Source organism: Arvicola amphibius, chromosome 1 (assembly GCF_903992535.2).
Source record: "Arvicola amphibius chromosome 1, mArvAmp1.2, whole genome shotgun sequence".
Classification (NCBI taxonomy): Eukaryota; Metazoa; Chordata; class Mammalia; order Rodentia; family Cricetidae; genus Arvicola; species Arvicola amphibius.
The window spans coordinates 64,120,665-64,148,437 of NC_052047.1; the positions used below are offsets into that span (position 1 = coordinate 64,120,665).

The 27,773-nt window shown below is 53.3% G+C and overlaps 1 protein-coding gene across 3 annotated transcripts in view; it reads left to right on the forward strand.

Annotated features, from left to right (window-relative positions):
• Nucleotides 1–1,835: 1,835 nt before the first annotated feature.
• The window catches only part of Sh3tc1 (SH3 domain and tetratricopeptide repeats 1), a 42,914-nt gene continuing 16,976 nt past the window's right edge, over nucleotides 1,836–27,773 (forward strand). The window contains exons 1-9 of one of the 3 annotated variants that reach the window (XM_038338094.1): nucleotides 1,836–1,943; nucleotides 16,330–16,551; nucleotides 18,650–18,724; nucleotides 21,337–21,464; nucleotides 21,954–22,059; nucleotides 23,161–23,307; nucleotides 23,934–24,144; nucleotides 24,609–24,685; nucleotides 25,400–25,595. In XM_038338094.1, coding sequence (XP_038194022.1) covers nucleotides 16,377–16,551; nucleotides 18,650–18,724; nucleotides 21,337–21,464; nucleotides 21,954–22,059; nucleotides 23,161–23,307; nucleotides 23,934–24,144; nucleotides 24,609–24,685; nucleotides 25,400–25,595 — 1,115 coding nt within the window. In that variant the 5' untranslated portion in view covers nucleotides 1,836–1,943; nucleotides 16,330–16,376. Of the gene's footprint in view, nucleotides 1,944–10,849; nucleotides 11,166–16,329; nucleotides 16,552–18,649; nucleotides 18,725–21,336; nucleotides 21,465–21,953; nucleotides 22,060–23,160; nucleotides 23,308–23,933; nucleotides 24,145–24,608; nucleotides 24,686–25,399; nucleotides 25,596–27,773 lie in introns of those variants that run through there. The other 2 variants (XM_038338095.1, XM_038338093.1) reach the window with 2 other exon arrangements.

The window sequence follows — 27,773 nt, forward strand, 5'->3', positions numbered from 1 at the left end:
CCCAGTCTCTCTCACTGTACTCAACTAAACTGTAAGACGTACCTACCTGTCAGCTGCCACTGAGCTGGGAAGGAAGGTGTGGGCCCTGTGAGGGAACCAGTCAGGTCAGGGGGACAGAGCACTGAGCCTCTAAGTGTAAATGAGCCTCCTGGTCCTGCCCTCCGGGGTTGGGGGAGCCATGGGAGCGGCTTGCTCTGTTGCAGTCCCCACACCCCCATTTGGGACCTTCCAGGATGGCATTCCCTCAAAGCAATTCCACTGCTCAAGTCAATCTGTGAGCCTGGAAAAGGGACAGCTTTGCAGACCTTGTTGATCAGGGGACATCCAAACTGAAGGCTCAAGGGAGGCACCCAGCAAGGCGCCTGGTGACACAAGCCTTTGGAGAGGTGGAGCAGGTTGGACTAACCTTTTCTAAGGCCCCAGGCCTGGCCACTCTGCTAATGATAACGCACTCCAGGGCTACCAGTTCCTACCAGACAGTGTCACTAGGGGCATGGGGGAGGGGGATGATCTCCCAGTCACACAGGTTCTGCCATGCCTGTCTACGCTAGGTGTCAGCCAGCAGCAGCCCTGCCTGGGTGGTGACAGATAGGTGTGGGAGAGGTCACCAACATGCACTGCAGAGCCGGAGAGCTCATGGCAAGGGTTGGCAGAATCCTAGGGCCTGGAGCAGCCTTAGAACCACAGGCATGCACACAAAGAATAGAGCAGAGAAGGAGGCAAGGCCTTGACAGAGGAACGGTGCCAGGTTTCCCTGAGGACATGGTATCATCATGGACCAGAGATTTGAGAGCAGGTCCCCAGAACATCCTAAAAAATGCAAAGAGAGTTGCCACACAGCTAGAATCCCATTGTTTCATTGGTCCATTTGCACAGGTAAGAAAGACTGAGTGGCCAGCTCCTGACAAACCCTAAGCCTTGCTGGCGTCTGGTGTTTCCTGCCTCCCTGCTGAGCTGGCTCTGCCCTCCCCCGCCCCCCACTAGTACAAACAACAGTAAATAGAGAGTCAGAATCCCGCAGGATGACTGATAAAAAAAACACAGGGGTGGGGGTTGTGTGCAAACTCGTGCACGCCCACACGCATGCGTTGAGAGGCCAAATCCTCTGTGTACACTAACTCATCCATTGCCCCGTGCTGAAATTCCTTGGGTTCTTTCATTCCGAACGGGAAGAAAGGGAAGCCCAGAAAGGTTGAAACACACACATTCTTGGCGTCACCCAGTCGGCCAGGAGACAGCAGGCTCACCTTGGCGGCTAGGGGGCCCTAGCAGGCAGGGTTACAACCACCTGTTGATAGCAGGAGTGATATTTAGAGCAGAGATTCACAAACTCACTTGCTGACAAGGATCATTTAGCAACTCCTAAATTTGTCATCCTCACGAAGCAAGTGTAGGGGCCAGGACCTAACTTTAGGGAACATCCTCATTTGGGAATAGTTTCTCTAGACGCCCCCCCGGGGGATCTGCCCATCTTTGCTGTCACTTTGCTGGCTCTACACGGGGCCTGGAGGCATACAGTAGTGCTCTCCCAGTGCTGGCTAACTCCCAAGTCAGACATCCCAGCCCCACCGGGTGAGAGTAAGCGAGCCATCAGCATCCTAGCACAGCCGTTCCTCTGTGAGCTGTCCTAATGCCCTGCCACTATTCTCTGTTGTACGGGCTCTTCTCATACCCCCCAAATCCTGCGCTGAGCTCCTAAACTGCTCCTCCGCCCTGCATAGGAATGCTGACCCAGGGCTGATAAGGAGGAGGAAGGTCAAAAGGAGGCTGGCCCTTTCCCAGCAGGGCGGGCCCAGCCGGCTGATGACTCAGGTTGTCTGATTGGAGACCAGTGGCCTGGGCAGGGCCTCCTGAGGACTGAGACAGTCATCCAGTGCAGGTGAGGGACCTAAAAGCTCCCTTGCCACCCCCTCCTCCTTGGCAGCATCTGCTCTCTAGGCAGGGTAAGTTCTAGACGGTTCTGTTGGGTCTGCCCTGGGGCGGGGGGGCGGGGTAGTCTACAATCTGCTCACCTGTGAGAACAGGTAAGGGATATAGAGGGGGTGCTGGGGTGGCCAGCACTTGAACTGGTCTGGTCTGGAGCAGCAGGGAGGACAGGTTCTAGGTGGCTGTGGTCAAGGAGAGGGATCCTGGTGTTCTCCAGTCTGAAAAGTGTGTGGAACTGGGCCCTGTCAGGGCTGAAGTCAGGTCTGAGGTAGAGGGCGTGGTCTCCCCACACTACTCAGAGCCAGACTGGATGTGGTGCCTTGTGGAGTAGCCAAGTCCCCGTGGTCTGGGGCCACACGTGTTGGATGGGTGTCTTTGGGCAATTCTACTCCTCTGAGCATCAGTCTCCTTACCTAGCCACTGAGGGTATACTGGTGGGTGCCCAGAGCAGTGTCTGCATGTGGCCAGTGACCATAGCTGCTACTGTACAGTACCAGGCACGCTGTAGACAAGCAGGAATCCTGCAGGGTCTGGGATCTGACGGCAGGATGCTGGCCGCCTTTTAATGTTTCCCACCTGCTGGACACCAGCACCAAAGGCCAGGGATCCTGTGCTTTTCTCCCAAACTCCTCTGTTCTCAACCCAGCACAGGCCTCTCCTCCCCAGGGGCTAAAGTTGCTGCCAGCTACCAGCCCCTTGGAACAGTAGGGCTCTGACATCCTCCCATCCCCCTCCCCTCTCAGGCCAGGAATGAAAGGTAGTACTGCTGAGTGAGTCTGTTGGCCCTTGGATTTTAAGGCTGCCCCGGCCTGGTGAGTGTCTGGACTTTGTACTGAAGCTCAGAAGGCCAGCTCAGGCCCTAGAGAAAGGGGTAGGCCTCCTGAGAATCTGTTTGTCCCTGGGTGCCATAAACCCAGGAATGTCTCCTTCTTGTCCCCCCCCCAGGGCGCTTTTGTAACTTGTGTGTGTATTGTAGTAGAGGCATGGCCCCAGCAGAACTTTGTTCATGATGAAGAGTGTGTCTCTGCCCTCCAGGAACCCAGCAGGGCTGAGGCTCACAATTCCACAAATTTGGAACAAGATGCCATTTCAAAAGCCTGCCTCAGTTTCCCTGGTGCTTCAGGACTGTAGGAGAATCCTAGTTTCTGTAGTTAACAGCACAAGAAGGTGTGGCCCAAAGTCCTGTGCAGGCGCTGCTGTAGGAGGGCTGGAGTATGACCTTCAGCAGGATCCCATCCACTGTGCCTGTCTTTGAGCCTCAGCCATTTGCCGTCCAAATGTGTCTAGCCTTGTCCTCTGGTGGGGATTTAGAGACTTCAGTATTTGGAATGTGTCAGATGAAGGCAGAGTGAGAGTCCAGAACAGCCCTCTGTCCCCTTCTGTTGGTGCCTCGTGCCAGGATAGTGCGGGGATGTTAACGTTTCTACAGCCGTGATAAACACCAGGACCAAAAACAGCTGGTGTGGGGAAGGCTTTCTTCAGCTTACAGTTTGTAGTCCATCATGCGGGGAAGGCAAGGCAGGGATCTGGAAGCCGAAACTGAAGCAGAAGCCATGGAGGAGTGCTGCTTTATCCTTTGTTTGTTTCAAGACAGGTTCTCACTATGTAGCTCTGGCTGTCCTGGGACTCACTGTGTAGATCAGGTTGGCCCCAAAGTCAGAGATCCACCTGCCTCTACCTCCTGAGTGCTGGGATTAAAGGTGTGCACCACCACCACCTGGCCTGCTTTCTTTAGACATAATCTCACCATATGCTTTAGCTGACCTGGAACTAATTATGTAGACCAGGTTGGCATAAAATTCACAGAGATCCACCTGCCTCTGCCTCCCAAGGGCTGGGATTAAAATGTGTATGCCACCATGCCTACCAGTTTGCTTTCTTATATATCCCGGGACCACCTGCCAAAACCACCCACATCAATCATTTAACAAGAAAATGGCCCACAGAGGAGCCTACAGGCCAAACTTATAGAGACAGTTTCTCCATTAAGGTTCCTTCTTCCCAGCTGGCCCTAGCGTATGTTAGACAAACAAGTAATTAACACAAGGGGTTATCCATTCAGGATCTAGTGCAGATGTTAATATGACTGGAGGCCTCTCCACATTCAAATCCCTGAATGTATTATTCTGTCCCAGGACCCCCCTCCCCCGCCCGCCGCTTAAGTTTTAATAAGATCCACCATGCATTTGTAACCCATGAAATTATTTTTGTTTGTTTGTTTATTTTGCCTACACATCTTGGAGTGTCCCCCTGTCCTCCTGATTGTGTCTCTACTGAGGTCTGCTCTTTGTGCTGTGCTGGCAGTGTCTCCTGAGAACACCAGGGTGCCACACCCATCTTCACAATGTCATCAGACGGTTTCACTCCAAAGTCCCCTGAATTCCGCTATGACACCCTCTCTGTGGGCCCCATGCATCCTAGGTACCTAGTCTCTTTTCACATGCAGAGGAACGGAGTGTGCTCCAGTGCCCAGGTGGCATGTGGCTGCTTCTGCCTTGCTTCCTGCCCCATGTGTCTCCAGAGCATACCTCGTGGGCATGCAGGGAAAGCCCTGGCTCTTTATCATTGCACTTGCTATGCAGTGTGGGAGGGAGTGTGACTTATCTGACACCAGGCTATTTCCAAGGTGCTGGGTGTTGTAAACCGCTGGGTTGGCTGGCACCTGTCCCCGCACCGGAGGCAGCAATCTGGACAGGAGTATCCAGGAATGAGGCTGCTGGCCAAAGGTGACTGCAATTGTGATTGCAAGTGTTGGTGACCTGGTGGTGCTCTGATCTGGGCCACCTGCCAAGGATGTGGTTGACGGATGTCAGAGCTGCTGATCTAACCTTGGCAGTGACAAAGGGGGCCTTGTCAGGGGCCAGTCAACATCTTGTCAACTTTTAAGGGGGGAAGTCAGCCCTCTTTTGACTACCGTTGCTCAAATGTAGGTGTCTGGTGAGGTCAGTTACCCAACTGTTTCTTGTCCCCACTGTCGTCCCCTCAGAAAGGAGGACTGGGACTGCCAGATGTGTCTCAGCATGGCGTGTGCTTGCCTCCACCTCCCTCCTCTGTCAGGTGCACCTTGAGTCTCACACTGCTCAGCACTCTGCACCCATGCAGCCTCCAAGACCTGCTCAAGAATCACCGAACTGAGTTCTAAAAGTCTTCCCTGACTGCAGAGCAGAGTGAATGCCCCCGCGTGTCCCCCTACCCCGTTCCACATACACAGTAGGATTTGCCTGTGTTTGTGGGATTGCGTGATGAGTTCCCAGGACCCTGCTTTTGGTACTGACCCTGGCCCCTTGCTTTGCTGGTCATGAGTCTGTATGATAGGGTTGCTCTGGTCCCCTCTAAACTGTCCTGGGGAGGTCACCATGTATGGTACACTTAGGGAGTAATTGTCAGGTTTCTCGCAGTTGGGGTAGGAGAGTAACATGTTTGTGGAATGCACTGGGTGGCAGGGGTCTGTTCCCCCCGCCCCCCGGCTGCCCGGTTTACCTACTGTCTGTGGTAATTTGAATGTATTTGGTCCACAGAAGCTCACAGGGAGTGGAGAAGGCTGGATGACACACACCTTTAATCCAGACCTTGAGGCTGGAGGGCACACCTTTAATCTTGGCCATATCTTCTGTAGGGTTGGGCTTTGAGGTCTTTTTCTTCCCTCAGTGTGACAGTCAACTTCCTGATGTCTGCAAGATGCAGCACTCTCGGCTCCAGCACCATGTCTGCCTCCACACTGCCATGCTCCCCTTCATGATCGTAATGGGCTGAGCCTCTGAGCTGTAAGCAAGCCACTCTCAACTAAATGTTTTCTTTAAAAGAGTTGCTGTGGCCAATGGCATCTCTTTGCAGCAACAGTAACCCCAAGACACTGTCTCAATAACTTTTCTATTGCTGTTAAGAGACATCACGACCAAGGCAAATTCCAAATGAAAGCATTTAACTGGGACTTGCTTCCAGTATCAGAGGATAAATCAGTGACAGTCATGGCAGGGAACCTGGGGGCAAAGAGGCAGGTGTGGCACTGGAGCAGTAGCTGAGAGCTTACTTACTGATCCACAGCAGGGGCAGCTTGACACAGGCCTTGGTGTGGGCTTTTGTAACCTAAAAGTCTCCCCACCCATGACACACCCCCTCCAAGCCACACACCTAATCCTTCCTAAACAGTCCACCCACTGGGAACCAAACACCCAGACATATACCTATGGTCAGGCATTGGTGGTACACACCTTTAAACCCAGCACTGTGTAGGCAGAGGCAGGCAGATCTCTGAACTGGAGACCAGGCTGGTCTTCAGAGTGTGTTCCAGGTTGGCCAGGGCACACAGAGAAATCCTGTCTCCAAAAACAAACAAAAACAAAACAAAATCAAATATATAAACCTATAGAAGCCATTCTCATTCAATGAACCACGCTTAGCTAGATTTAGGGCCATTATGTTATACCTGTGTATTAGTCAGGGTTCTCTAGAGGAACAGAACTGATAGAATGAATATAAATTTTGTCGACATATAAAGAGAATTAATTAGAATGGTTTACTCTGTGCTTCGGCTTGTTCAACAATGTCCGGAGGTAGTTTTTCAGTCCACAAGGCTGGATGTCTCAAGACGTCTTTAGTGTATGCTGGAATCCTAAAGAACTAGGCTCCAAATCCAGTGAGGGGATGGGCTTGCCAGAGTAAGCAAGAGCAGGCAAAGAGTGCAAGCTTCCTTCTTCCACGTCCTTTACAGAGGCTGCCAGCAGAGTGTGTGGCCCACATGAAAGGTGGGTCTTCCCAGATTAAAAATAAATCTTCCCACTTCAAGTGCTTTAATTAAGAAAAAGAAAAATCCTTCACAGTCGTGCTTAGCCACCTGGGTTTTAGCTGGTTGCGGATGTGGCGAGCTGACAGCCAAGAACAGATATCACGCGTTGAGCTGTCCTCCACCTGATGCCTCATTTTCTTGCTCAAATTGTTCTAGCTGCATCCACTGGGACCTTTTCAAGTGAGTACCAGTGTCCTCTTGGCATAGTCACATCACAGTGGCCACCTGTTGAGCCACCAATCATTTATTTACCCATCTGTCTGTCTATCTATCTGTCTCTCTGTCTGTCTGTCTGTCTGTCTTGTCTATTGGTCTGCTCGCCTATTGGCCTATCTGCCTATCTACCTATCCATGGTTGATTCATCAATCCATTAGTCCACTGATTGTATTCTCTGACCTCTTGGCACCTCCAGCCACTTCATGACCGTATGGAAATGCATTCAGTCACATTTCCTGAGCCCCAGCTGTCTGGGCACCCCACCTCCAGGCCATTTTCACCCATCTACAGCCAAGATTTAGTCACTGGCCTATTGCCTGCCCTGTCCCAGCGCTGGGGGTGGAGCTATTTTATTTGTCTGGCCCCAATGTCTATCATTGCCACTTGACCATGAACTCTTGTGGGTGGCCCAGCCACACCTCTGATGCTCAGCACTGGTTTGTCTCTACTCTTACCCTGCTGAAATATCATGAGAGTAGAGATAACGGCTTACTTTGTGCCCCGCTTCTTCATACCTAGCAGGTGCTGAGCCAGGCAGATCTGGAGGCTGAATTTGAGGTAGCTATCCAGAGGACTCATCTGAGCTGTCGACTCTAGAACCTGCTCTTCCTCAGTCACCCCTGAGGAGTGTTGTGTATGGGGGTGAACAGTGTCTGTCTCCAGGTTGTCTTTTGTGTATGAATAGTACAAATAGAGGTGAAGCCATGCCCCTTCCTTTAGCAGACAAGAAGAGACCCCACAGTACACACCTGGCTTGGTATCAAAGCAGTGATCCCTCTGGTCACTCCTCCATTACATCACTTGGGAAACATCACAGCTGGGCTCTGGGGTTGTGAAGGGTGCAGGTGTGGCTGTCACTTGGGGCTTCCTGCTTAGAGCAGGCAGGGAGGGCTTGCCTGCAGATGCCCCTCTGTCTCTCCAGGGCCATACATGATGTTCCACAGGAGGCGGGAGGGAAATACAGGAACCAAGCGTGATTCCAGGCTCTAGGTAAGCAATCCCCTCCCACTTAGCTGGCACCAGAGCAGGTCAAAGGAGGACTGGGTATACGCAGTTTGCTTGGTTGGAGAGATCAGGAAGGGGGCTTTGGGCATTCACAGCTGATGTTGAGCTTGTAGCTGAAGCAAAGGTAGCTTGGGGTGTGTGGTGTGGCAGGCACACTGGCAGCACTTGAAGTTTGGCTAGGAGTGAAGAAATGGAAAGCGGCTGAGAGAGCAAGTGGGTCTGTGTGTGCCTCCGTGACAACCGAAGTGGCCTCAAAGCCGTTGCCACCATTTTAAGCCTGTGGCTGACGTTGCGGGGCAGGGCTGCAGAAATCCCCGCCTCAAGTCCTCCTGTCCACCTTAGAGGGCAGTAATACGGCCTGGGGACCTCAGTTTCCAGAAAGAGGTCTTAGCTGATATAATTTTGTTTCTCATAGAGGTACACGGAAAGTGTGTGCTTAGACTGGTTGCTGTTTGCAGGACACTGCAGAGACACAGACTGGGTTCAGGGCTAGGCAGCTTTGACACAGGGAGAATCAAGCTACAGTGCATCCCCAAGGCTGTACCCGTGTATAGACAGGGCTCAGCTCTAAGAATTAGCCTGGGAATGAAAATACATTGAAATCCCTCTTTCTTGTGCAAGGGGCTGAGGGTGGCTTTCTTCACAAGCCTCAGTTTCCCCGTGTGCAATCCTGAAGGATGTCAATTGCTGCCTTGTCACCCCAAAGTCTTCATTTGGAACCGCTGCCCACGAGAAAACGGATGGTTTACTGTCCTCTGTGTGACTGCGTCCACCCCTCATAGAGTAGAGAAAGCTTGCATTCCTGTATTCTACGCAAGTCACCTGCTCCTACCATCTCTTAGCCCCATCTCATGTCCTAACCAGGGATTCCCCCCACACTGAGTCTTTGCATGCTCAGTGTGTCACAGGGACCTAAGTGAGCCACTGGTATTCAGGCCAGCATGACCCTATCTGCCTCGAGGCCTCAACAGAGCAGTCCACAGATCACACGCACAGGCCAGACCTGGTCCCCTGCTGTGGAAAGTGGTGGTGGAGGATGGTCATGCCTCATTATGGGGCTACTTCTCAACGCCTCATTATGATGGCAGAGTTATACCAGACCCGATGATCAGCAAAAAAATAAAATAAAAATGAACACATTTCTTCTCTGGGCCTTAAAGTATGCTTGTCTTCATGTTCTATAACGATCTTTAAGGTTCTGCTGGACGCCTCTGCTCTTCTGAGCTCAACATTTTTATAGTCCGTTACAGATTAACCTCAGGGCAGGGCAGCTGGCCTCTCCCAGCAGCCCGTATTAGGGAGTGGGTTGCTTCCAGGGAAAGCCTGCCTCAGAAGGCGAGCTTCCGTCAGCGAGTCCTCCCTGAGGAAGATAACACACCTTCCACGTAGCTTCATCTGTGACTTCCCCTCCTGGGGCAGGTTAGGAAATGAGAAGAGCTGGGACAAGAGGTGGGGCAGGGTGAGGAGCAACTGGTCACGGGTCACTCTTGCGCCTAATGCATCTCAGTAGCGCCTAGGAAGTTATGTGATGAAGAGGGACAAGAGAAGTGGGGCCACTGCTGTTTGGCTTGGTGTTTAAAGCAGGCACTTGAGGTGTTCTGGAGACCTCATCTCTCAGAGTCGGGCCTGATTCTTGGGGTTCCTAGGAATAGGGCCTGCTGCCTCTGTCTAGACACAGACACCAAAGAGTGAGGGCAAGCACCCTGGTTCCAGTGCTTGCCTACGCTGAGGGACCCTGGGAAAATTACCTCTCTAAGTCTATTTGTTATCCAGCCTGTTGGGGTCACGGGGATGACAGTTTCATTGGGCTGTCACAAAGTCCCACGGCGTGGTCTACCCAAGGGTTCAGCATCATGGCAGTGACAACTTGAACACGCTACAGCCATGTCATGGATCAGAACTGTGGGAGCCGAGTGCCCCCCAACTCTACTTTTTGCAAAGGGAAAACGGAGGCTCTGGAAAGTGACAGGTCCTTCTAGAGGAATCTCAAGAAAGGCAGAGTGGGGTTTGAGTGGCCCTCTGGAAGCCAGAGCTATGTGGTTCTGTTTTGTACCTCATAACTTCAGGATGACCCTACTGAAAGAGCACTGGATCATAAAGATAGTTGCCCTGCTGGATGGCCCCAGAGTACCCTGCACACACTGGGGTAGACTCTCAGAAAATCCCCCTGGCCTTGGGCCAAGAGAGCAGCTTCTGAGACAAACAGGATACTGGTTTGGGCGCAGTGGGGACAATAGCCGGGAGAGGAAATGCTTCCAGACCCATGTATGGGTGTGGGCTTGCAGGGACCTCTACTGACACAGCTGTCAGAAAAATAGGCCTGGTGGAAGGCTAGCATCCCACGGGTCTGTGTTCTCTGGAGAGGGAGGTGAAGCACAGTGTACCTACACCCTCAGAACTCCTCACAAATGGAGACAGGCAGGGAGGAGAGATACCCACAGTGCCCAGCGAGTGTGACCGGCAGACCAGTCCCATCTTTCAGGGTGGGCACTGCATGGGCCTGAGGTCATGGGAAGTTCTCAGGTCAGGCTACAGCTTGTGGGAAAGGAAAAGTGTCTACCCGCTCAGGCCGGCTCCAAGGCTGTGGTACCTGCAAGCTGAAAAGGAGGCTGGCCCGTTCCAGAGTGGACCCGTTGGAATCAGAGGGCTGAGATGGTGCCAGGGGCAGAGTGAGAAGCACCCCATGTGTATTTCGTGCATATGCATGCAGACAAATGTGCGAGGTCTGTGTACCCACACACATCTCTGAGGCCACCCACATGTCTGTATGCATGTGTATGCATGTGTGTAGCAGGGAAAAGGGAACAGAGAGCTGGACTGGGGTTAGCAGGGCCTGAGGGCCGGCTTCCGGTGGACTTCCCCAATCTCAGCACTGAGGGTGTCCCCAGCCTTCATCACAGAGCACAGGGCTGGCAGTGAGCAGGCAGTGACAGGGCCTGGCTCTGGTCCACAAGGAGCTAATGATCAACCGGTCAGTGGAGAGCTTGGAGTACTCAGCCCGCCTTGGGTCTCCAGGCCCCTAGGCTCAGGGAGGAAGCGGGGCAGGAAACAGGGGGGCGGTGGCAGTACTGATCAGTCAGCCAGCCGGCTGTGGGCGGCCCCTGCCTGTCCAGGCCAGCTGGAGACAGACAGCCTGTGGGCCGGCCAGTCAGCAGGAGCTGAGCCAGAAGTGGCCACCTGGCACCTGCGTCCCTGGGCCTTGAAGGCAGTTCTCTGAAGAGCCGAGTGCAGGTAAGGGGGCTCTGGACAGGGGCATGGATTTTGTGATTCGGCTGTGATTGGTAGAGCCAGGCTTTGCCACAACTGGATCTAAAAATAGTATTCCACCTTCCTCTTTCTTCTGGCTTGTTTAGGGTTGGGCTGTGCCAGAACCCTGCCAGGAGCTGTTAGAGACTGGCACTCAGCACCCCAGGGTTCTTCTGCTAGACTGTCAAGATTGCTCAGATGAGACCAACGACTAATTGTGACCTGGCCCTTGCGAATGTGTCCTTGAGGTCAGGACAAGACACGGGATTCAGAAGCCAGTGGGCCCCAAGTGTTGAACTCTAGTTTTTGTTCATTGCAGGCCATGACAAGAACACCCATACTAGTGTGGAGCTTGTGGCGCCCCTGTGCCTGTGACCGGGCCACTGTGAGGTTACTCTGGGTCTCTATGTTAACCAATGAAATGCATATCTTGGCTAGGGTTACTGACTACTGTCTCTGGAGGCCTCAGCAGGAGCAGCCTGTTTTAGGACTCTAGGACTCCAGGGCTCCAGGACCTGTGCTTGGGTTGAGGGACCAGACTCCTGCCACCTGACTTACAGTCCACTGCTTCTGGGACCCTGGCTGGGCCAAACCTTGGGTTCCACATCTGTGGCATGGGTGGAGTGAGGGTCATCCTCCTGGCTGAGGTAAAGATGAAGCCTGAGGAGGGTGCTCAAACGTGCCACCTTTACGTGACCTTCACCAGGTTGCTGGTTTTACGGAGCTTCTTGCAGCAGGCGGGATGCCAGTGTCTTAAGTGTGTGTAGTCACAAATGTGGGTGTGTGAAGCCCATTTCCCAGGGAGAGAAACCTTCAGGCTGTCACCGTGTTTATGGCTGCCATAACAGACTGTGACAGAAATTGTTCTCTTAGGGTTTGAAGGCCAGGAGTCAGAGACAAGGGTACAGCCTCCAGAGTTCCCAAGGCAGGGTCCTTCCTGCTTCTTCCAGCCTCTGCTTGTGCCTGAGTGGTTCCTGTCAGGTGCCCTCATCGTCTGTGTGCCCTGGTCTTTGTAGACCCCAGGCACCAGGTAGAGGCTCACTCTAATCTGGCATGACCACCTAGTCTGTTGGGACCATTCTAATTCAATATCCAACAGGTCCGGGGGCAACTTCATCTGAAACCACCTGTTTCCAACCAAGTCCCTACCCTGTGGAGAATACTGCCACCTCCAGGCAAAGTCTCAACAGTCCTGCAAAGCCTAGGCTCAGGATGTCCGTTGGTGGGTCTCCGGCCAGATCTTTTGAGACACAGGCAGGGCCAACCATAGAGGCTCCTCTGTCCAGCCTACAGTACTGATGCCGGCTGTAAGCCAGCATGCTGTCTGCCTGCTTGATGTTCCTAATACCTTGAGTGGGTGTTTTCGTTCTCATTTTACGGGTCGGTAAACTGAGGCATAGAACATTTCCCCTACTGAGATTGGTCCTGGGTCTCTGTCTTCCAGCAGTAAACTAGGTGGGCATTGGAGGTCAGAGCCTGCGGTGACAGACCTGGGGTCACCTGATGCTTCTGCTACCTGGGCAGAAGGGAAAGGCTGGAAGGAGACTCCGTGCACCATTTTTGGTCACTTGAACCCAGCAAGTGTACTTTTGAGGCTTCTGGACACCATCTGGGGCTGGGCTGGCTGGACTCCGGGCTGCTTGTTGCTGGAGCAGGCCAAGCAAGCCTGTGGAGGGAGGAGGTGGCTCCACATATGCAGACAGGGCCCACGTCCTCTTTGGGGCTCTTAAGCCCCACTGTGATGCAATTTGGGAGTCTTCAATGAGTAGGTGGGAAGTTCCCTCAGCTGGGAGTCTCATTTCTCTAGAAACACTTTAAGCCCAGCCCCAGGTTTGTGTGAGACCCCAGAGTGCCTCCCTGACGCAGGAATGGAAAGTTTAGTGGGCATCAGTCAGCTTCTGAGAGACACTGGCCAGCCTGGAGGTAGGGACACCTGAAGGTCTAAGTGGCAGAGAGAGAAGACTAAGAACACTGGGGTGGGACATGGTGAGTTGGGGGGGCAGTGATTGGGAGCCACAGACCCTATAGACCAGGGCCTCACTCAAGAGACTGGATCAAATACTTGGTTGAGGGCCCCGTTGTGTTACACCAGAGGGGATCAGAAGTCACCTACCCCTTGGGCATGTACCTATCCTCACAGACCTGGGCAAGACAGTGGGCCTCTGCGGTGGTAGGAACCAGGGTGACAGTTTGGTAAACCAAGGCAGGGAAGGACACAAGTCCAGGCTCACGCTGGACTTAGGTTGTGGAGGGGGTCAGGCTGATAGGGCCAGTGCCTGAAGGATGGCCTGGAGGATCTCAGGCATGACCAGCTGGGACCCTACCTTAGGACAGAGGACAGGAGGGCAGACTTGGTCTGTAATTATGTCCCTGTGCTGTTAATTGGGCCACGCCAGTTGTTTGTTTGTTTGTTTGTTTGTTTTGTTTTGTTTTCCTCTGTGATTGAATGTTGAGGTGAACAGGTATCTGTAGGGATCCAGGGTCCCCTTGGTACCTTTGGTATGAGATAACTCTTTCTTATCTGCCTATCTCAGATCTTAGCCTTCAGGCATAGTTGGAGAATGAGAAGGATTTGTCCACAAATAAACCTATTGGATTCCATGAAAGTCAGGTGCTGGATGGGTAGGTAGGTCAGGGGCTCACTGAGGCCACTTCTCCTGGGGACCCAAGTCTCCTCCCTGTGAGTCTCCCTCCCTTTCCAGCCGCCCATCCCCAAGGTTAGGTGACCTCCAGCTGACACTCCCTGCTCTGTGACTGACTACCCAGCTGCTCACAGGCCTGGCACGAGACTGGCACAGGGTAGGGGCAGCAGTGTTTATTGCAACAACAGAATGGGGACCCTGCCACCCCTGATCCTTAGAAGGGGAGATGCCATGAGTTAGGCCAGGGCCATTCCTCATGGTGCAAGCAGTGCCCATGGGGGCTTGCATTGACTCTTCTCATTCCTGATTCAGCCATCTAGGGTTCTGTCACTCTGTGCCAAATCCCTGCTAGGGTTTCTGTGGGTAACTCCCAGGGAAAGTCCCCCCCCCCCATCCCACCAGATGGCCAGCCTCCTTAAAGCTACAGGGCTCACAGTCAGTATCAGACAGTGACTGGAGTTACATGTTCCTCCCCACCACTAGAAGTGGGCATCACTAGGGCGGTGGTGGCTCACACCTTAAATCCCAGCAGTTGGGAGGCAGAGGCAGGTGGGTCTCTGTGAGTTTGAGGCCAACCAGGTCTACAAATTGAGCTCCAGGGCAGCTAGGACTATTACACAGAGAAACCCTGTCTCTAAATTAAAAAAAGAAAAGAAAAAAGAAAGAAGTTTGTGCACAGTTTCAGCCTTAGTTTCCCCATTTGTAAAGTGAGAAGTTCCATGCGCCTTGGCCCCAAGCAGTAGATGACTGGTGAGTAGGTGTGTGGCCTGTGTCTCTAAACCTCCTAAAGCTAAGCCTGGCTGGTGCAGTTCCACGAGCCTGGGCAGTTCTTGGGGAGGGAGCAGGAACTGGGCCAGGGAGTGCTGATGTGCCTAAAGTACAATGAATCTCATAAAGGTTCTGTTGCCCTATTTTGGGGGGAAGACCGGTCACAGCACCCCTGGCCTTTCTACTCCAGCCTCCTCTCCACTACACCCTGCACAAGCACTGAACAAAACCCCAGGCATGGCAGCAAACCCCTTAGTCCTGGGTAAAAGTTTTGCTGGCACCTCTGCTTTCTGCATCATAGGCCTGGGCTCCTGCCCATCTTAGTCCTGTGTAGATCTGAAGGGAGCCCAGATGCCCCCCTTCCCTGTCTACCTCTGCTGGGGGAGTTCCCCACCACAGATCAGTAGACATGGGCCATTCATGGTAGCAGTTAGTGGCACATATGGGCACTGGTCCCACTCTGCCAGCTGGGTTTCTGGGTCTGTATCTGGGTACCCCATTCCCAGTATGTGGTAAGAAAGGGTAGGGTCAGACTATAGACTCAGTAAGAGAGTGTTCTAATGGCTGTTCTGTCTACAGAGATGAAAGCCCCCAACCCTCGGCAGATACTCTGTCCTGAATAGAAAGAGGCCTGTGGACTGGAGTGTTCAGAACGACATTCAGCCAACCTCTGCATAGGGCTCTTTGTCCTCTCTGAGGGTGCTGTGGCTAGCCCTGTCACAATTACCAAAGCTGAGAGTCTAGCCCATGCTCCACAGCCCTGCCTGTGGCCCTTTCCATTCACTTACCTGCATCTGGTGCTCTGTGCCCTCCGATGGATGATAGAACCATTCAGAAACATGGCTGTCAGGTTACATTGTCTTTCTACCACTTCTGATACCAGGGAAGAGTGAGGCACAATGACAGGTCCTGGGGTCACCACTAATACTGAGGTCATGGGGTCTAGAACCCCATAGCCTACAAAGCCGAGATCCCTTCTCTCCCCTTCCCCCCTTTCTGTCTTCTTTCCACCCCTCCCTCCCCTTTTCTCCCTTCTTTTTCTCTTTGCCCATCTCTGAGCTGATTCCCTCACCCCTAGCTAGATGGGGTGTGTGGTCATCGCGTTGAAAACCAGGATCCACAGGTGTCTGATGGAGGCTTGGGCTCATTCCTGTCCCCACAGCATCCTGTATGTGTGTTGAGTCATCTACAAGGATGTTTGAGCAGCTGTCTCAGGTCGGACACTGAGCCATTTCTCAGGGACCTCCTGGAGAGCAAGAAGGGACATACCCAGCACCCCTACCCACCCTGTCTTGCCAGATGAGGTGACTCTTTGATTTGATGTCCTTGTTGGTGCCCAGCTCTGAGGAAGCCTAATTCAGCTGTCTGACAGCTGGGGAGGAAGTTGCCAAGTAGAGCTCTGAAAAGTTGCTTGGGGATTCACTAGGTGAAGGGTTTGGGTTCTCTGGGCAGAAATATCAGCCTCTGCACAAAGGCCCCACCATTGTGAAAACGTGGCAGGCACGAGGGTCTGAAGAGGGGGGTGAGATGGCCTGAGGTGTAGGAAGAACATGCAGAAACTTACGGGTCTGGTCCCCAGGTCAGGCTGTGGGGTCACCGATGGCAAACAAAGCTCACCACTGGATCTTGGAGGTGCTGGGCACCCTGTATTGCCAGTCTTCTCTTCTCTTGACCTGCCTCCAACCACAACATCCTGTCACTGAGAGACCCATCATCTGACCACTGTCCTCTCTCCACAGAAGGCCAACAACATGCCGAGCTCTTAGCATTGAGGCCACTGTGTGTCATGAGGAGCTCCAGAGAGGAGGAGGTGACTTCTGAACGATTCACCATGGGACGGGGCCCCGAGGAGCCTCCAAGAGGCTGCAGCCATGGAGATCAGATCCACAGTGTATGCATGAGCATGCCCACTGGTCAAGAGAGAGCAGGGCCTGAGGAGGCTGAGGCAACAGTCAAAGGTGGTGAGTACAGCTGCCAAAGCCCATGTTATCCTCCTGTCCACCTGTCTACTGCACGTACTTCTAACTCCTCCACGTTGGCACTGCTGGTGTGGGTACCCTGGTGCTATTCACTGGGCCCACTGGGTTCAATACAGAAGGCCAGACTTCTGGGCAGGGAGAAGTGTAGCTAGGCCCAGTGAGTCCTTTGCTGACCAGGGGCCTCTCTAAGAGCCTCAGTGATAACAAAGTTGCCCTGGAGCCAACTTGCTCATCTAGAGAATGTTCTAGAAATACCCGTGATGGACTGACTAATCTGCAGTGCTATCCTGCCTTGTCCTCATTGGCTCCCTGCATTACTCAGGGTGGAGTGCCTTTTCATAAGGTAAACTAAGGCTCAGGCTCTATAGTAACCAGGGCCAAATCAGGACTTGAGTCTTTTCCTGAGGCCTGGGTGGTGCCACCTGCTGTGTGGCTACCCAGACAAGCAGCTGGGCGCTACAGTGAGGAAGCGGGGGGGGGGTGGGGGGCACACCCCAGGAGGGCTCATTCTCATCATGGCTGTCCATGGGGTACTGCTAGACTTGGACCTCAGTTTCCTCCACTTGAAAAACTTGAGAGGCAACCTTAGCAGCCCCACAGGCCCTATCACTGCTGTCCTTGGGCCCTGACAGAGAAGAGAGAGGAAGAGGACCAGCCCTCCCACTTCTCAAGCTTCCTCATGCTGGATGACTGTTACTTGCTCAGCTGTCCGCTCTTTGGCCTCTAGAGCTGGCCAAATGCTACCTTCTCGGTCACTCCTGGTTGACACAGAATGAATGACATACCAAGAGAAGGGAGCCCTAACCTCCCAGGCAGGCCTGGTATGCGGAGGCTGGGCACCTGCTGATTGTAGACCTGCCATTTGGGCCTTCTGCCCCTGGGTGAGGAGGAGGAGGAGCCTGGTGGTCTGGTACTGACTCAAAAACAGGAAATGGTCCTCCCAGGAAGGGAGGGTTGGCTGGGGCTGGGGCCTGGGGAACCCACAGCTTGCCATGGCTCTCCTTTTCCTGGGCAGGAAAACAAAAGGGAACATGCAGATAAGCAGGGAAGTCCTGAGGGTCACCCCCAGGCCACCCAGGGAGAGAATGCCAGTGTCAGATCTGAGAGAGAGCTTGGGAAGCATTTGTGGGCCATGTGGCCAGAAACTTCCCCTCTGGAGGCTGTTCTGTGGGTCCCCAAGATTGAACGCAAGTTGTCAGGCTCAGCAGCAAGTGCCTTTACCAGCAGGGACATCTCACCTGCCCCTCTCCCTGGTTAGGATACCTGCCATGCACACAGGTATAAGCTTTTGTGCAGACCTGATTCTTCATTTCCTTTGAGTGGATGCTTAGAAATTGGAATTACTGGGTTGTAAAGTAAACCCTAACATTGCGGCCACCACCATCACTGCCACCGCCACCACCACCATCACCACACACACACTGTGGCATCAGAATGGCTGTGACCAGGCCCATCCAGTCTATGGACTTCTGTCTTGAGGACCACTGGCAGCAAAGCTACGCAGTGGATAGGACATCCTCAGTTCTGAGTCCTGGAAGGGTGGGGGCGGTGCAGCAGAAGTCACAAGAAACAGAGTAAGCGACTCTCTCTCCTCCAGTGAGTGTTTCCAATGTGGCATTTTTCTGTGTTCACTGCCTCTCGCTCCGAGGGTATATATAGACACGACAATTTTTTCTAAATTGTTCGAGAGCAAATTTTAGACATGCTGCCGTTGCATCTGGAAAGATATCTGGTAAGGGGGACAGAGTCAGAGATCTGAACTCGGAGAGTGGGCAGAGCCATGGGATGTGGACGGCAAACTGAAGCTGCAGAGAGTAAGTCTGTATGGAGCTGCATATACCGACCAACCACACCTTAATTCACTCTGACGCCCGTATCGGGCTCCAGAGCATGCTGGGTCAGGACCTGTTTCTTGCAGCATGCTACCAGGCTAACAATGTACCCCCTTTGGGGGGTTTTATGAGGCATCCTGGGTGACTGATGAGAAAGGAGTCCAGTGGGTGCCAAGCCTTCTTTCTGAAGGACCGGGTTGTTTGGAGAATCTCTTGCCCCTCTAATCACCTCGTCTGGTATGTTGCAGATGTGGCTCCTCCCCCCAGCATGGCTGAGCTGGCTGCTGAAACCCGTCCCCGCCAAACGGCAGTGTATCCCACAGGTGAGCATCAGGGCCTGGGTCTCACAACAGGCCAGATCTGTGGACTTTGTCACACTGGCTGGTACTGTAACAGTGCAGAGGTAGGTTGGTAGAGTGGGTGGGCCTCCTGCTCACCATGGTTGGCTGGCTCTTTGCTTTGGATCTAGGGCAGAAGTCACAGTGAGAGCATTTGTCCCATGGCTGGGAATTGAAAGAGAAGACAGGTCTTGCTATTTCCCTGCCGTCTCCAGTGACTCCTATTTAGCCCCAATTTCTTTGTTTTGGTTTCGTTTCTTTCTTTTTTTTTTTTTTTTTCAAGACAGGGTTTTGCTGTCGCTTTGGAGCCTGTCCTGGAACTCACTCTTGTAGACCAGGGTGGCCTCAAACTCTCAGAGATCCTGCCTCTGCCTCCCAAGTGCTGGGATTAAAGGCGTGAGCCACCACGCCCAGCTGGTTTTGTTCTTTGAGACAGGGTAGCCTCAAACTCGAGGCAATCCTCCTGCTTTAGCCTCTTGTGTGCTGGGATTATAGGCATGAGTCACCATACTTAGCTTAGGTCATCCCCTTGAAGGCCCCACCATCTCCTAACGCCACAAGCTAAGGACTAAGACTTCAACACAGGGCCTTGGGGAGGGAATCATTCCAATTCACTCGGTAAGCAAGTGTAGAGTGTCTCGGGAGCACACAAATATCCACCCAGGGCTTTGCCACGTTAACACTATCTGGAACAAGGCAAATACAGGTTCCTGCTTCAGGGTACTGAGGATAGGCCTTCAATCCTAAGCGTCTCCACACATAGAAGGCTGGAAGGTCAGGGTCAGCCTGTGCTTGTCTCTGCATCCTTACGCTAGCTAGCATCTACTGAGGACAGTTGGGGAGCACTGCATATAGCATTGGGCTAAGGAAGTTCCCTTTGGAGCCTCTCTGTTGTCTCCAGTTGTGGGAAGCCTGAACACCCGGCTCTGCAATTGAACTTTCTTTTTTGCTGTTATCCTCATCTTCCTCGGAGTCCCCTTTGGGGTGCTCAGTGCTGCCCGCAGTCATGAACCATTGGGCAATTGCAAATGCAGAGCCTGCCCTTGCAGGGAAGAGGGGGTTCAAAAGCGGTCACAGCTCAGGATCCTTGTGAAACGTGAGATTCCAGTGCAGTGCTTCTCAGCCTTCCTAATGTCGCAACCCTTTCATACAGTCCCTCATGGTGTTGCGACCCCAACCACAAAATCATTTTGTTGCTACTTCGTAAGTGTATTTTTGCTACCGTAGTGAAATGTAATGTAAATACCTGATCTGGGGGAGGGGTGTCTGAAATGCAACCCCAAACGGGTCGCGACCCACAGGTTGAGAACCACTGTTCCAGACGCTTCTACACTGCTCAGACTCTGGCCCTTCCCCAACTGGGTGAGAATATTGACATCAGAATCCCCAGGCCAGAAGATGCAGGCAGGTGCTCTGGACTATCCCAAGGATATGGGAACCAGCATCTCTCCTTCCTTTCCTCACACTCCTCTCCCATACCCCAGTATCCTCCGTGGAGAGAACGGCCCCTGAGAAGGCTGCTGCAAGTGACCTTGAGGGTCAGGGGGCCAGTTTGATTAGCATTTCCAAACACTGGGACAGATAAATTGGCTGCCCAGGAGCCTGGATTCTGGGGTAAGAGGCATTAGAGGAAATGACAGCAGGAGGGCTGTCTAGCACAGGTTAGGCACAGGGCAAGGCAGGAAAAAGAGCTGAGACAGGGCTGAGGATGCTTTGATGACTTGAAGCAGCAGAGAGGATCACACAGGGCCAAAAGATTTTATTTTGGGGACAGGATGGAGACACTAATCACACAGGCAGCTTGCATTCAAATTTACTGGACTAGATGAAAAGGCTGGCACCTCAGCCATATTGGGAAGCTCTCAAGAGCCCTGAAACCCCAAATGGTTGGCAGCCACTGCATGTAACATTCAGACAAACGGGGTATTCATCATGAAGAAAGACCCACTGGATTGTGCTACGCTGCAGTTCTGGGAGCCACGCCAGGTCATAGTACACAAGGTTCTGGAGGTGTGCAGATCAGAACATGGTCTGAGAGAGGCCCAGGAGAGCTGGCTGCAGCTCAGCTGTCCCTTCCCAGCCAAGGCATCTTAAGGGTGGGCAGGGTCAAGGGTGGGGACTCATGGTAGATTGATAAAGGTAGGGGCGGGGCCCTTCTGAAGATGGGAAAGAGCCAGTATGGAGGCTTCAGAGTGCCTGGCACACCCATCGTGGTATGAGTTGGGCCCACCTCTGCAGCTGGCTTGTAGGAGTGGGAAGATGAAGGTAACAGTTACTAAGGGACCCTGGCTGAATGGGTATACTTTGCTGGCCCATGGGAAGGATGGAACACGAATCCCTTTCTTCCTGTGCAGGGTAGGCACAGCTAGGGAAACCATGACTGGAGAGGTAAATGGTGGCCCAGGGTCCTGTCCCCTACTTGAGGACACAGACAAAGAATTGAGAGAACAAGTCTGGGGAGGGAACAGTCACTCAGGCCTTTACAGGTATTGTGGAGTTTGTTGTATTATAGACGCCTGTTGAGGTGTGTAAGCTGGTGGGGAGCATTTCCCCCATCAGACCAGATAAGCTGCCTGAACCGCCTTCTGCTCCTTCAGACCTGACCCTGCAATTGTTGGCCGTGAGGCGGAAGAGTGGACTGCGGAGCCCCAGCCTGCAGCAGGCCCTGAGGAGCCGGCTCCGCCTGCTGGAGAATGACAGCCGGGAAGTGGCCCGTGTGCTCGGCGTGAGTCAACCCAGGGGCCTAGGGAGCAAGTCGGGACGTCTCCCTTCAAAGCAAGGACAGAAGAGGAAGGTGACAGAGTTGGAAGAGTCACTCAGGACAGTGAGGGACAGGAATGGGCTGTGTGTCACCGTCACAGACTTGGGGTAGAATCATGGCCCGTGTGAAGCCAGCTCCTTTAGCTACACGCTGGAAATTCTTAGACTTTTGTCTTCAGTGAGATGCTATATCACATAACCGCCACCAAGCCCCTAGTACAGCCCTGGCCCTGGAGCTGCTCAACAAACTATACCTCTGGGCTGCTGGCTCCAGGATTTGGATCCCAACTGACCACTTAGTAGAGGACAGCCATATGAGTTTTTGAAGTGTAAGGGAATGAATCCCGTACTTGTCATCCCAACCAGGGCCATTTTTTCAAGCTCTCTCCAGAGCCACGCACCTGTTCTCTGAGGCCACGGGGGATATTGTCACTCACTGTCTCTTCCTCTTAAGGAATTGTCAGCCAGGTTGCTGTCCATCCACAGTGACCAGGACCGGATCGTGGTGACGTTTAAGACTTTTGAAGAAATCTGGAAGTTTTCCACCTACCACGCTCTTGGTAAGGCACAGTGGGCATCCACAGTGGGTTGTAGCACCCCCTTTGGAGAAACCTAGCATTACAAATGGGACGGAGCTTTGTGGTCCCTGCCTGCATTTCTCAGAGGGAGGCTGGTTGCATGTACCCCAGCACACCCTGGTACAGGCCTGTCTAATCTATAGCCCGTGGGCTACGTGCTGTCCAGGAAGGCTCAAATGTGGGCCAACACAGACTCATAAATTGACTTAAAACATATTGACTGGGTAGTGGTGCACACCCTTTAATCCCAGCAATTGGGAAGCAGAGTAAGGGGAAGCAGAGTCAGGCAAACGTCTGAGTTCAAGGTCAGCCTGGTCTATAGAGCCAGTTCCATCCAGAAAAGCCAGAGCTACATAGAGAAACTCTGTTTAGAAAAACAAAACACATGAGATTAAAAAAAAAATCAATTGTACAATTGTTTCCCAGTGTGGTTTGTAGGACTTTGTGGATGACAACGATGTGTTCACACCTGCAGTCTCTGTGGATTCACCATTTCTCAGCCCTCCAGGCAGGCAGGGGAGGAGTCACCAGAAGCTGGTGCATTGCTCAGTCTCATATCTGTCAGCTTGTCCTTTTTATACTCTCTAGGTACCAGTCGGGGACTTTGCCATTCAGGAAACAGAGGCCTGTTTAGTGCCTGTCCTCTATGTCCACCGACATTTGTTGTAAATGAAGGGTTCTCTCAGCATTTGCCCTGACTTTATAAAGGGAGTGAGGTCAGGCTTCCCAGCTAAGCAGTCCTTGATAGCCGGATGGATGGTCCCTATGGGGGCAATGACACCCAGCATCCCATAGGCCTGCACAGGATTGATGGAAGTGAGCATGAAGGACACTGGCTATGACACTGGGACATCACAGTGTGCAGAGCACTGCACTCTTGGTATCTCTGAACCCCAAGACACAAGGCCAGATGATGTAGTGAGTGGGTGGGCAGGTGTAACCCTAACAGCCCAGATAGTGAGATAGGAACCACAGAGTCTGGAGAAGAACAGTCTACCAGGGTCCTCTCCGGGTCTGGTATTTGAGGTCTTGGGGTCCTCTGCCCCTCCTGGAGCCTGTTGTTAATTAAACCTGGTCTTGCAGGCTTCACGCACCACTGCCTGGAGAACCTGCTGGTGGACCAGACCTTCTGGTTGCTCTCACCCAGTGAGGAGGAGGAGACGGCCATTCTCATGTATGTAAACAAGGATGCCTTGAAGCAGACACACAAGAGCCTCCTCGCCCAGGAAGGTGGGCAGCAACGGTGACCGTGGTTAGATCTCACGAGGCTGGGGACACAGTGGGGGACAGATCTAGACACAGGAGTGTCTTGGGTGGGAGGCATGGTGTAGCATAAGGTGCCCTAGACACTGTCACTGGTTAACAAAACTCTATGTGACTCTCAAAGAGGTGAGGGGTAAAGAGAATGGAGAGAAAGGGTTTTTGTCTAGAACCCCGTGCCCCTGCTCTGAGCTTGTTGGTATTATAGAAAAAGGGTCTTGAGTCCCCAGGAAGGAATCTCAAGGCTGCTTTTCTCCCCTGGCCATGGGTGGACACCAAGATGAGGCCAGGCTCCTTGGTGACATCGAAGTGCAAAGGGACATAGGAATCTCATGTCTGTCCCTGAATAGTGCAGATGGGAAACTGAGGCCCAGAGTGAGTCGGAGCATGCCTCACAGTGTCAGTGGAGGTGAGGGTGGGACCTCCTCTGGGCCTCCACAGATGGGTATCGTGGGAAGAAGAAGGTGGAGTGGGCTCCTGCAGGGTCCCTGCCCTTACTGTGGGTCTCCTTGAAGTTAGGGCTGGCAGCTTTCCTGTTTGACAGAGCCATGACTGCCCTGCTGGTCACCCTGTTGACCATGTCTGTCCTTTCAAAGGGCCCTTCTTTGTTCTGTGTCCTGACCACCGTGTGAGAATGACGCTGGGACCCCAGGGTGCAAGGAAGGGCTCCCAGGCCCTCAGGCGGATTTCGGGGGTCCCTCTGGGAGTGGCCATCCTGGAGACAGACTCATCTTCCTCCACGCCCAGCACATCCTCCAAGGCAGAAGCCGCAGAGGCCGAGCCAGAGCCCTTGACTCCATTCCACCAGTAGGTACCAAGCTCAAATCTCCATCCTGAGACCTTACAACCGAGGAGGGGCTGCAGGAATCAGCTAAGATTTTTTGGAGAAACTGAGGCCCAAGGTGGGGGCAGTTTGACCAGGCCACAGAGCAGATGAGAATCCAGGAGTTGAAATCCAGATCCTTGCCTGGGCTGCAGGCCTTCACAGTGCTGGCCCCAGTTGCTCCAAGAGAGTGGCAGGACAGGTGTTTTGCCAGGGGAGGAGGGTAGGGGGATCTTCATGGCTCATGGTAACAGGGGCAGCAGTGTCCCCTAGGGTGAGGCACCCAGCCTGGGTAGCACCACACATACCAGCCGCACACCTGGGCAGCTATGTTGAAGAAGGGGCAGGATCCATGTGCGTCCTGAAGGGCTGCTACTCCCAAGCATTCTATAGGACACACCTGTCCCCAGTTTGAGACCACGGCACAGACTTCCTCTCCCTACTCCAGGTGGACTCTCAGGGTCCCATGGGATCCTGTCGATGAATCCATGGATAGACCAGGGATGCCTGAGGCCCAGCTGATGGGTGAGTATTAGACTTCCCTCCAGGGGGAGAGGCGGTAGAAGAAGATGGCAGGGACTAGTATTCTAGAAGTTTCTGTGTTTGTCCTGAATGTTTCCTAAGTCAGAATCCCTTCTATAATACTCAGAATTATCTAAAGCTCAGAGAAGTTTAGGGCCCAACTAAACTGCCCAGCTCTTGGGGAAATATGCTGGGACTCTTCTCACATCCCGCAGAGCCAGGAATGTGAACTCACAGGATACCCCATTGAGACTGATTCGTTCGAAGATCCTAGGCTTTGCTGACTGGCTGGCCTACAATCTGTGGGGCAGGATGGAGGGTGGATAGATTTTTCTGGCCCTGTGCTGGGCCTTCCTCATGAGGAACTGGTCCTTCAGGCTGCCCTTGGGGTGAGTATGGGGACAGATTTCTCTTCCCCTTGTGGAGCCTGCTGGTTTTGGATGGTTCCTGTGCCTGCTGCATGCACACAGTCTAAGCTGCATAAGTCCTGTAGTGGCCTAGGGCTGAATTCACCAGTGTCTCAGCCTTGGTGGCCCATCTGGTATGAGGATCAAATGGCCCCTCTGAGGACCATAGAGAGGCCCAGCTCCTCAGACCTCAGGAGGCAGGCTTCATTTCACACACCTCTGGCCATGTTATGGACACCAGCAGATGCCTGAGGGCTACCCTGTCTGTCCACAGGGCCTCAGCTCTGACCACACGGCCTTCTCCCTTCAGGATTTGGCCTGGCCTCTGCAGTAGCTGACTTCCAGGGCTCAGGGCCTGAAGAGATGTCCTTCTGTGTTGGTGATGTCATCGAGATCATCGGTGCCCAGGTGCCTGGCCTGCCCTGGTGTGTGGGCCGGCACGTGGCCTCTGGCCAGGTGGGCTTTGTGAGGACTGGCCTCGTCAGCATACAGGGCCCGGCATCTGAGTGAGTGGCAGAGGTCCCTTTCCTGAACCCCACACTGCTCCTACTGGGATGCTGCCACCCTCCATTAATCTCCCAGGAGCCACCTGGGCACTGTCCTGGGCAGCTCCTCCCTCTCCTCCTCCACTGAACCTTACTCAGCCCTTCTAAGCTGCCACCAGGGGGGTCCTGCGTGACGACTGTCCAGGGTGTCCATTCACAGTGTCAGTTCTGCCTGCTTTGGTGAAAAGTGTACTTGCTAGGTATAACCTCCACACTGGAAGCGTGCGGTGCAGCTGCTGAGCCGCTGTGGCTCTGGGGAGTGGGGAGTGTGCCTTCCTGCTGAGCCTAGCGGAGTGGGGAGTGTGCCTTCCTGCTGAGCCTAGCGCCCACCTGTCTGGGCCTCCCTGGATTCTTCAAGTTCCCAGTTACTCCTCAGCCATGTCTGTTTCCTCCTGTGAGACACTTGCTACAATCTGTCTCACCTTTGCTGGTGACAGTCACAACGACCCAATTCCCAAAGGTTGCCTTCCCAGGTTCCAGGGGCACATGCATTTTGAAGGTTCTCCATGTCCCCTCTTCAACACAAAGCTCTGTGAAACTTCTGGACCTGGTTTCCATGGCCTCAGAGTCCACTTGCCATCAGCTCCGCTCTGAACAGATGTGGGTAACCGTTCGCTGTCACCTGGTTCCCTGGACCCTGCCAGCCTGTAATCCCATCCCTAATCATTAACCCCTGGCCCTGTTCTGTCTGCTTGCGTCTTCTCCAGCTGAAGGGACCTCCAGAGGAGCGCTCTGGACATTTCTGGATGAACTCTGTATAGCTTTGGACAGTGGTGGGTAGGGAGTAACCGGGGAGTGTCCAGTGAGTCCAGCTGAGCCTACTGTTGGTCAGTTCCTGGTTTCCCCTGGACGTGGCCTGGTGAAGACCTCAGTCGAAGAGCCTGGAGATACAGGTGTATTCAGAGAACCTGTCCTCTGCTCCTATCCCCTCTATGGCCATGCCTCCCTCAAACTGGACATGTTTCAATGGCACTGCAGCCAATGGATCTCATAGCCGACTCTCAGAGGCAGTTTCTAAGGCTGCAGCTATCTGTATGAGTGCCCCCCCCTTCTAGCCTCCGATTTAAAGTGTCCCTGTCAGACACTGCCAGAGCAGGCAGACACTGGCTGGACCTGTGTACTGATCATACTTAGAGCCACATTTTCCAGCACCCCATCAGAATGTCAGCACGCGTGCGGAATAGGGACACAGCCTATCTACGCCCCTTGGGTGACCTCCACAGACTCTCCACCCAGCTCCAGGGACAGAGAACTCTGGGCTCTCCCCTTCGGAGTTGTGCAGTGTTACTTTATGTGATAACCTCATTAGCTCAACTGGGTCCTTGAAACAATGGTGTGGCTCGTGGCTTGTGCCTTGGTCTCTCAATACAGAGATGGTGCAGCTCTCCAAGCAATGCATCCTCTGTCCCTGGCCTCTTGGCAGATGTGGGATCCTAGTGGCTTTAGTGGTTCTGGGCTGGAAGAGCTGGGTTCTGGTCCATTTTCCGCTGTCTCCCTTGAGCGTTGGTCATGTTGGCATTATCTTTCACATCAAGGGACTGTATCCACTTCTCTGTCACTCAAATATTTTCTGGCATTTCTCCTGCCTTGAACCTGGGGGCTCCCACCTTGGGAACAGCCCAGAGGCTCTTCTTTTTTTTCTCTCTTGATGTAATCTGAGACTCCTACAGAGAAGGTAGGAGCAGACAGCAACATCCATCCCTTACCAGCGCATGGCTGAAGCCAGCTTCTCATCTTAGTGGCTTTGTCCCCTCCTTCCCTCCCTCCCTCCCTCCCTCCCTCCCTCCCTCCCTCCCTCCCTCCCTCCCTCCCTCCCTCCCTCCCTCCCTCCCTCCCTCCCTCTCTCTCTCTCTCTCTCTCTCTCTCTCTCTCTCTCTCTCTCTCTCTCTCTCTCTCTCCCATTTGTCTCCAGACCCTCTGAGAATGAGTTTTGCAAGTCACAGACCTTTACCCCTTTGAAGTACTCGGCTCTTAAAGCCAGGATCTCAAGTATAAGCCCAGGACGAGTGTCAAAACTCAAGAAATTCACATCTCCACCTGTTCACATCCTGTTTACAGCCAAAGATGACCACCGAGAGTGGCTCACGCTCCCTGTGTCACCTGCCTTGCTTCCTCCCCACAGCCTTCAGAGGCCCAAGG